Source organism: Sorex fumeus, unplaced genomic scaffold (genome assembly GCF_029834395.1).
Source record: "Sorex fumeus unplaced genomic scaffold, SorFum_2.1 ptg000034l, whole genome shotgun sequence".
Classification (NCBI taxonomy): domain Eukaryota; kingdom Metazoa; phylum Chordata; class Mammalia; order Eulipotyphla; family Soricidae; genus Sorex; species Sorex fumeus.
In genome coordinates, this window is record NW_026606091.1 from 47,589,890 (window position 1) to 47,599,861 (window position 9,972).

Consider the following 9,972-nt stretch of genomic DNA (forward strand, 5'->3'; position numbering starts at 1 on the left):
ATAAAAAAAATTAAAAAAAAGAGAACATCCAAATCTCCAGTAACAGGTGAAGTTATCTTATGGTGTTTGGAATTCAGTTTTGTTAAGTTTTTCCTTGATGTTGAATATTTTTCTTTGTGACTGGGCTTTTATTTGAAAACATACATACGATTAAACATTCACATATGAATGTATTTATCAAAATACATCTCTAGTTATTTTAATAGAGGTAAAAATTTTCCTCTTTTGAGTGTAATGATGAACTCATTTCTTGGAGGCCCTTTATTTTAATTATGTTTTAAAATTCCTTATGCTGAGTGAGAGATAGTATGGGGACATGTAGTTGATCTCCGTTTGATTCTCAACACTGCATATAGGTTCCCTGGGATCCCGAGTATTACTCAGGGGAACTGGGGGGCTCACTCTTGGCTATACTTGACCAATATGGTTCAGTGCTAGGACCAGGTGATGCTTCATGACTTGGGACAAGCAGTGCTGGCGCTCCACCAGGGCCAACCTGATGGTGGTACTGAGGACCGTGAGGTCCTAGGGGTCAAACTCAGGACCTTGAACATACAAAGTCTTTTCCTCTGACCCTTGAAGAGAGCAGTAGAAAGAAACTACTCTAGGCTTTGAGGGTTGTGGAGGTGTAAGAAAGCTCTAGATTGGGTGCTGATAAATCTTACCTACAGGAAGTTCTGACAATTAGGATAATAAAGCTAACTTTGGTAAAGAAGAAACAATCAGTTGTTTAAACTTAGTGGACTGCATGCTAATCAAATAAGCATATTATTTGTATATTCTTGAAGTGAACTTGTATGATTTAGATGGGTTTTGTCCATCCAGTTGGCTTATCCATGAGCCTCAGAGCAATTTGTGATTACATTGAAGCCTAGCTGTAGGACAGTTCCAAGATAAAAGGGTACCACTGCTCTATTTAGCCTAGACACCATTAGCTTCTTTCTGTGACCCAGGTGAGGGGAAGAAAAGCTGTATCAGTCACATTGTCAGCTCTACACCGTGGTTGGCCATCAAAACACTTGCCCCAAACTTACATGTGTGACTCAAGGTTTCACTTGGATCCCAGAGGACTCTGCTCCTTGGCCCTATTTTCTGAATCATCCCCATCTATTCTCTTTTCTTTTCCTTCTCGTCCCTTTCCTTGTATTTTGCTCTCTTTTCTATTTTTGTTTTTTTACCATCTTTCCTATTCTCTTCTTTTTCTTTTTGTCTGTATTGTTGCGGGGACCACACCCAGTGATAATGGGGACCTATGTGATGCCAGGTACCATACCAAGGCCTCCCACAGATGAGGAATGTGCTCTATTACTTGAGCCACATCTCCAGCCTGTTTTCCTCTCCTTTGCCTTGAAAGGGATTCACCTGGGTTTGATCTGTGGACTTTTAACTCCTTAGTGGCCCATCTCATACATCAATTACATAAAATGTTTCTTTTGGAGGGCAGACTTCCTTGTGAGCTCAAGGTGTCACCTTGACCTGGGGGGAGATTTGGGCTATTTGATGGGTCAAACTCTCTGTGTGTAGTTTCCTGACACTCGACATCATCCTGCGTGGACCTTTTGCCACCATCACCCCGTGAAAATTAGCTACCACTGCTAATTTTCTAAGCATTTCCAGGTCATGTCTTTATAGGTCCTTAAATACTGGCACTTAAAATGAGAGACCTCAGCATGACTGTTAACTTCCTAAGTAGATTTTTGCTACATTTAAACAAAGCAGATTAAGACCTTAGTCTAGAAGCAACAAGTTTAAACCTGATTTATTATATGATCTGGGTACAGAGTAAAATATGTGCAGAGAGTTTAATTAAGTTAAAAACTCATCACTGACCTTGTGCCCACATGACTAAGTCAATTCTATTTTGGGGGTACAGCCAGCGCCCATGTGGTACTCTACTCCAATATCCATGAGTTACTTCTACATTGTTTTTATCTACTGAAGTTGGGAAATGGTCATAGTGGATAAGGATCATAATTTCTATTTCTCCAATGCCTGTCAGCTCTCAAAGTAAGTCTGTTGCTTTTAAATGTCTTGGTACGTCTTTGGTTGTGTGCAAGCAGTGTGGGGCGTTGGGCCAGGCCCAGTGGTGTTCAGGGCTACTCCTGACTCTGAGCTCATGGATCACTCACTCCTGGTGGGCTTGGGAGACCATATGTGGTTCTGGGGATCGAACCTGGGTCAGAGTCATGCAGAGAAAACACCCTACCCACTGTACTCTCTCCAGCCCCTGCCTTGGTACCTCTTAACTGCACCAAGTTCAGAATGCTGAGTTAGGTGCTGCTCACATGTGGAATTTCAATTTTTTCAATGGTAGCTTACAACAACGGTTGAAAGAGGCTTACCCAAAGTGTAAAGGATACTGACCATGGCATGAGATAACAGCTAAGATAGAGATGCATGTATAATAATGTGGCAAGCTGGTATCAATGTCAACTTTTCTCACGTGGGTAACTAATTGATACAAAGAATTCCTGAAACAGAAAGACTATGGGGAAAGTCCTAGGTCCCTCCAGTTTATCAATGCCCTGAAAATTGACTATCACAAAGTAAGTTAGCATTCATCACTGTCACTGTCACTGTCTTCCCATTTTTCATGGATTAGCTTGAGCGGGCCCAGTAATGTCTCCATTGTGAGACTTGTTGTTACTGTGTTTGGCATATCGAATACGTCACGGGGAGCTTGCCAGGCTTTGCCGTATGGGTGAGATACTTTCGGTAGCTTGCCGGGCTCTTTGAGAGGGGCGGAGGAATCGAACCCGGGTCAGCCCAGTCAACTACATGCAAGGCAAACACCCTACCCACTGTGCTATCTATCATTCCAGCCCAAATTAGCATTCATGGGAACAGAATTAGTAAAAGGGAGGAGAACCCGCAAACTTTGGGAAAGACCTGCAATGCCAGAGGAAGATTTAGCAGTTAGACCAAAAAAAAAAATATATATATATATATCTTATGTTCTTGCTGCCCACCACATATCATTCACATCGACAGAGACGAATCACATGCGTTGCAGGGGTCATCTTTATTGATCATTAATGGTAGACTTCTAAGAATGGCTAAGAGACTTAAAATTTGAAGAGAAATTTTGATTCTTGTTGAGTTGATGAATCTTCGAGACTACTAGGAAATATCCAGAAGATAATGCCTTCCTGTATGACTGTGACAGAAAGCAGGTCACACAATGTGCGAAGAGGCGATGTTACACGGAAGAGAACATTCTGGAGCTCGAATGAGGACATGTTAACTACGCACTAAATCAACAGATGAGAAAGAGAACACAGAAATCTACTGAGCTTGTTTGGAATAAACTCAAAACAAAGAGAATGTCAATCAGCGAGGAAAATGAGGGGTGGAGGGAGTATCAATCTGCATTCTAACTCACTTTATTTTCCAGGGTCACAGACAGTGCTTTGTAAATATTTTTCTTTCTGTGTTGTTGTTGGGGTTTTGGGGGGTCGCACCCAGCAATGCTCAGGGGTTACTTCTGGCTCTGTGCTCAGGAATCACTCCTGGGGACCATATGGGATGCTAGAGATTGAGCCTGGGTTTGCTGTGTGCAAGGCAAATGCTTTAGCCATTGTACTATTACTCCAGTTCTGTGAATACTTTTTTCCTACTGCTGATTCCATCTTAACCTTCTCTTGACTAAATCAAGACAAAGGAGAAAGGAAACAGGAAGGATCCTAGTTTTGTTTCTGCCATCTCTATATTGGATGTTAGAAACTTTCTGATAAGTTAAAAAGTTATGGGCCAAAATCATAGCTACTTTTTAAAAAATACTTACTTTACCCAAATAACATTTGGAAATATTTCCATATATATTATCCATAATAAATCTGAGGTTGGTAAGGGGGGAAAAGTTCAGTCTTTATCCATGTTGGAGGAGAACAGAATGGTCAAACAGTTCTGTTGCCAGATTAGAGTTAATTGTGAGCAGAGTCCAAAGGGAAAAAATTCTTACCAATATGCAAACTGATAAATGCATTAAGGGAGTTGGGCCCAAGCCTGGAAATATACCTGAGTTTCCTATCTTACAACTCCATCATTCTCACATCTCTTTATTATTTTTATATTTCAAATATTAGGCCATAACTGCTGATCCTTTTGCACTAGTATTATCCACACAGTAGTTCTGTAAGGTGGATTTCAGAAGGTCCCCTTTGATCTGCTTAGATCACTTGATTAAAAGCTCATGGTAGGAGTATTTCTTGCACTGATCCCCCAGGTGCAGATTTCAGCTTTCCCTACAAACCTTCCGACCTTGTTTTTATTGTGGCTGTTGGGCACAAACTATAAATGCCTTTGCTAGGCATTGATCCGGGGACCAACTCCACATCACCAGACTTCACCAACCTGGATGGCTGGGCCTAGTCACTTCTGTCCTTGGCACAGCGATCTGTAATGACAGAACAGAGACCATCAAATATCAAATTAAATGTATTCCATTGATAGGCCTGGTGGTCTTAAGGATATGGCAAAGGATCCGGTATTGGAGGGAAGGGGTGATACCACTTTCTCTCACATCACTCTCTTTAATAAGACAGGAACAGAGGAAAAGAAAGCCAGAGATATCTTAACTTACCACCTTCAGTCAGGTCAAGTATGTTTTCCTTAGGAATTCCTCTTTTAAGACACTCTTTCTCGAACTTTTTCTTGAGTCTCTTAGGTGCATTTGGTTTTCGAGCTGTGGGAAGAGGGACAGTGATTGCTGTGTCTGTTTATTCGTCACTGAGGCATATGAGAGGAAAGAGGCTCTGGATGAGAAAATAGATGGTACTGATTGGTTTGTTAGGCAGAAGTGTTGGGACAGGGACTAAACTGTCTAAATTTTGACAGCTTCAGATAACCTGAAAAGGAGACCTTCTAACCTCCTCTCATTAATGAGTCCACGAGCTGCCAAGTGGCATCCTAAGTCTTGAGGAAGAGAGACATGTCATCTAAGCCTGGTACCACCCCTTCCCCTCTGTCTTCAACCCTCACCCCCACCCTTTAAGAAGAAAGTCAGAAAGGAAATACTGTACAGTAGAGCTCCATTGTTTGGTAGTGTTCTCCTTCTTTTTCGTTATGCAGGTGAAAAATGAGATAGTCACAATAATTCGTTTCAACGATGCAAAAAGCATTGTGTCCGTCATCTGTGGGGGAAACAGAACACAGCTCAGAACTTCCCTGATGCGTGTGAAGCAAAGCAAACGCTTCAGCTATTCTGTCCTACAAGAGGAAGCTAGTGCATCTCCTGGAAGCGATCGAGAGTGGGATGTCCACTATACTTTCATCTTTCTGCAACTTCCCAAGGCTAAGAGCTAGAGGTGGACCAAATCGTGCAGGTAGAAAAAAACTGGCCACAGCAGCAACTCAGACTCTCGAGACTCAGCCACCTCTGTTGGTCCTCTCTGCCAACTGCATAGCCCTGTGACCTCCACTGTGCTACTATCCTGAGCAAGGTGCCATGGTAATGGCTGACGTTATCAAAAAGTGGAAGGAGGGGCCGTCATTACAGCACACAGCCGCAGAGAAGAAAGGCTGCCGGGTGGCTCCACAGCTCCCGGAGAATGCACCAGGTCCCAAAAAGAGCCGAGATCACCGGGAAGCCCCAGATGGGGTAGGAGCCGCATCCTGCCTCCTCCAGATGGAACCCCAGTGACCATGAGCCTCTACAAGCATAGCTTGAGTATGCGGGAACCAGGACCTTTACTCCAAACCGCATGTCCGCTTATGCAGCCACGCGACATCTCCCTATATGCAAGGTGATCAATGGAAAGTAAATCATCCAACGTTTCTCCCTGAAAACCAGGCTTAACTCTTATACAGGCCACAACACCCAATGGGAGAGAGAGAACAAAAGGGAATGTCCTGCCACAGAGGCAGGGTGGGATGGGGGAGTAGGTGGGAGGGTGGGAGGGATACTGGGATCCGAGGTGGTGGGAAATGGTCACTGGTGGAGGGATGGATATTCAAAATAAATAAATAAATAAATAAATAAATAAATAAAGGCCCTCCCGTTGTTCATCGATTTGCTCGAGCGGGCCCAGTAACGTCTCCATTGGAGACTTTGTTGTTACTGTGTTTGGCATATCGAGTACGTCACGGGGAGCTTGCCAGGCTCTGCCGTGCGGGCCCGGCAAGCTACCGAGAGTATCTCGCCCGCACGGCAGAGCCTGGCAAGCTCCCCGTGACGTACTCGATATGCCAAACACAGTAACAACAAAGTCTCCAATGGAGACGTTACTGGGCCCGCTCGGGCAAATAAATAAATACAAAATAAAAATTTAAAAAAAAAGGAGGTGGGCGCAGAGATAACAAGTACCCAAAGACGGAAAGCTTGCCACTGGGGGAAGGGATGGGAGGGTGCCTCTGAGAGAAAGGTGGAGGGAAGCAGTGAAAGGTGTGGTGATGAAACGCTTTATGTATGAAGTCCTACCATTAACAGTTTTGTAAATCATAGTGCCTAAAATTAAATCTAAATAAATAAAACGGAGAACTAAAAAAAAAGTGGAAGGAGGGCTGGAGCACAGCGGGTAGGGCGTTTGCCTTGCATGCGGCAGACCCGGGTTTGATTACCAGCATCCTATATATGGTCCCTTGAACACCACAAGGAGTAATTCCTGAGTGCATGAGCCAGGAGTAACCCCTGTGTATCGCTGGGTGTGACCCAAAAAGAAAAAAAAAGTGGAACTAGAAAGAGCAAAAGTCCTACAATTCACTTTTTTGCTTCTTCTTCAGCCTTTTTTTGTTTGTTTGTTTACATAGTCCTAGATTCTGGTAACCCAAGATACCTTCCTTTTCTGTGGTATTATGTGTCAAGCACTGACTTTCTAGAAGGTTCTCCCAAATTCAGGTATTGGCTTTTACATGTTACCATTACATTACCTAAATAAATATTTCTTGGAAATTTATCAAAAATTCCCAAGACATTTAAAATTAACAAATTCTCTACATTCAGAAGTAGAACTTGAAAAAAAAATTAAAGGTACTTACACTCAACTTCAAAGCAGCCACTCTTATCTGTGCTGTCACAAGTCATTGAGAATTCAGAGCAAATATCATTTTCCCTGTTTTTGAAAAAAGAATAAATTGATGTACAAGAAATATTGACATAGGTACACAGAGATGGGCTGGAACAATAGAACAGCCTAGCAAGCTACCCATTGCATATTCAAAATGCCAAAAACAGTAACAACAAGTCTCACAATGAAGATGTTACTGGTTTCCACTTGAGGAACTAGATGAACAATGGGATGACAGTGCTACAGTGCTACACAGAGATAGTACAGTGTGTAGAGTGCTTGATTCACAAACTGCCAACCTGGATTCAATCCCCAGCATCCAATATGATCACTTGAGCACTGCCAGGAGTAATTCCCAACTGCAGAGCCAGGAGTAATCTCTGAGCACTTCTGGGTATGGCCCCAACATATATAATATATTATTATATAAATGCAAATGGAACTTGCTCCTTCAAATTGCACCAATAAGTTGAGTTTCTGCTTCCTTTTAACTTTTGAATATTTGAGTATATTCTCAAAAATGTCTTTTTTATATTTTTATTTATATGATTGTTAGGGCTGGAGCGATAGCACAGCGGTAGGGCATTTGCCTTGCATGCAGCCAACATGGATGACCCGAGTTCGATTCCTCCGCCCCTCTCGGAGAGCCCGGCAAGCTACCGAGAGTATCTCGCCCACATGGCAGAGCCGGGCAAGCTACCCATGATGTATTTGATATGCCAAACACAGTAACAATAAGTCTCATGATGGAGACGTTACTGGGCCCGCTAGAGCAAATCGATGAACAACGGGAGATCCGTGATGTGACCCGTGATGATTTGATACATATAGGATGAGTCACCACTTTATCACTAGGACTCTGTTGCTACCCCCCTACCTTTACCAATACTGAAACTTCTCCTCTAAAGGGTTAGCTAAGTGCTTTCCTGGTGCCATTCTCTTTGGCTGATGCTTTACAAATGTTACCTCATTTAGTCCTCCCAACAAAACATGAAGAAAACTATTAGCATTCTCTTTTATCCGATGAAAAAGCAGGTGGGATGGAGGAATTTCCTTGGGCAAACAGCTAATATAAATAATAGACTGTTAATTTCATATCTTATTTTCATAAACCGTGCTACATTGCCACATGGACTTGTGATCCTGATATTTCTCTACCCCTTAATTTTGTCCACCTTAAATTTGTTACTGTCATAATTCTTCTTCTGACTCTAGAAAAGCCCCTTCTTCATCAAGTTCTGGACCATGCCATATAGGAACTCTAATTTGTGATACAAGTGCAGAATGTGTGTGTGTTTGTGTGAGGGAGAGAGAGAAAGAGAGAGAGTGTGTGTGTGTGAGAGAGAGAGAGAGAGAGAGAGAGAGAGAGTAGAGATTCAAGACCACACCTGGTCTTCTAGTGCCTTTTTCCCAACTACAAAAGGCCACACTTACTTAAAATGATATTTCAAATACAGAGAACCATTCTGCAACACATCCATATCTTCCACAAAAATCCGCATGCTGCCGCCCTGGACTATTTTTTCCTTGTCATCTGAGGACAGGAAAACAGAATGCCACTTTCCTGAAATCTGCAACAAGTCAGTAACATGACGGGTAAGAAAAGAGAGCAGACAAAGCAACAACCCCTGTCCCGCTAGAACTCTGTTCTGTGAGCCGTCTTCAAATGGTGCTGTGAGGTTGCCCCCAGGCCTCTCTCCACTGACCCCGGGACTACAGGGTGGTCTTACCACTGCACAATTGCTGCTGGTGTGCAATCCACGGCTACACCTTTAGGCCGACTTGTCAGGGAACTCCTGCCCCCCATATAGCACCCACCATGCATCAGAGCTACCCCTGCAAAGTCATCAGTCTTCACATTTCACTTAGTTTACCTGTGGCATATTAAAGTTGTCTTTGTCAATGTTGCACACAACTTTCTTGTGGGCCCCGACAAGCGTCAGCCCCACACACAGCAGAAACAGCATCATCTTGGCAGGCGACTGTGCTATCTCCTCTAGAGACACCAGCAGATGGTCTTTCTCCTACTGTGACTTCCCTGGAAGCTTCTCTGTCTTTATATCTGTGCTAAGCCCAGTTTCTTGCCCAGGGGCCACCACCTTTTCCCCTCCCACTGTGAGAAATGGTCTGACACCAGCTGGTGTGAGGCCAAGGATTAAGTTTGCCCTTTTGAGTCTTGGCAATCGCCTCTCTTTCAGATCTACTCAGTGACCTTCAATTTCTCCAAACACAGAAAGGAAAATAGAAGATGTTATGAAGGGCTGCCTTTTGGAATCAGATTTCCCTGGGGATCTGGCTCGGGATCCGAAAACAATGACACGTGGCAGGAATGAGCAGAGCTGGGAGGCAGAATTGTGGGGCAGCGTCTGACCTGCCATCTATCTACTTTTGTGGAATGAGGTGGTGCCTCCACATTTATAAGGCTTCAGAAGCAGGGAAGTGATTCCCACCAGAGTTGATGGTGTTTCTCCCAACATCGAAGTAAGGTTGATAAGAGTTCAATTAAAAAATGTTTACATGGCGGGGGGAAGGGCTGGAGCCATGGTACAACAGGTAGGGCATTTGCCTTGCATGCGGATGACCTGAGTTTGATTCCCAGCATCCCATATGGTCCCCAGAGCACCACCAGGAGTAATTTCTTAGTGCAGAGCCGGGGTGGAGGGGTGACCCCTGTGCATTGCCGAGTGTCCCAAAAAGAGTTCATTTGAAAAAATGCTTACATGGTGGGGGGCGGGGCGCTGGATTGATAGTACAAGGGTAGGGCATTTGCCTTGCATGCAGCTGACCTGGGTTCCATTCCCAGCATCCCATATGGTCCCCCAAGCACCTCCAAGAGTAATTCCTGAGTGCAGAGTCAGGAGTAACCTCTGTGCATTGCTGGGTATGACCCAAAAAGAAAAAAAATTTACACGGGGACTGGAATGGTATAGAACAGAAGGCAGGGTGTTTGCTTTCCACACAGCTGGCC

At 43.8% G+C, this 9,972-nt stretch overlaps 1 protein-coding gene across 1 annotated transcript; it reads right to left on the bottom strand.

The window, feature by feature from the left end:
- Nucleotides 1-3,008: 3,008 nt before the first annotated feature.
- On the bottom strand, nucleotides 3,009-9,040 carry LCN9 (lipocalin 9). The gene is made up of 7 exons (XM_056117166.1): nucleotides 8,879-9,040; nucleotides 8,439-8,575; nucleotides 6,976-7,049; nucleotides 5,022-5,132; nucleotides 4,583-4,684; nucleotides 4,354-4,396; nucleotides 3,009-3,251 (listed from the first exon to the last, which is right to left on the bottom strand). The coding sequence occupies exons 1-6, from the start codon at nucleotides 8,972-8,974 to the stop codon at nucleotides 4,368-4,370; spliced, it is 549 nt and encodes a 182-aa protein (XP_055973141.1). The 5' UTR covers nucleotides 8,975-9,040; the 3' UTR covers nucleotides 3,009-3,251; nucleotides 4,354-4,367.
- Nucleotides 9,041-9,972: the final 932 nt, after the last annotated feature.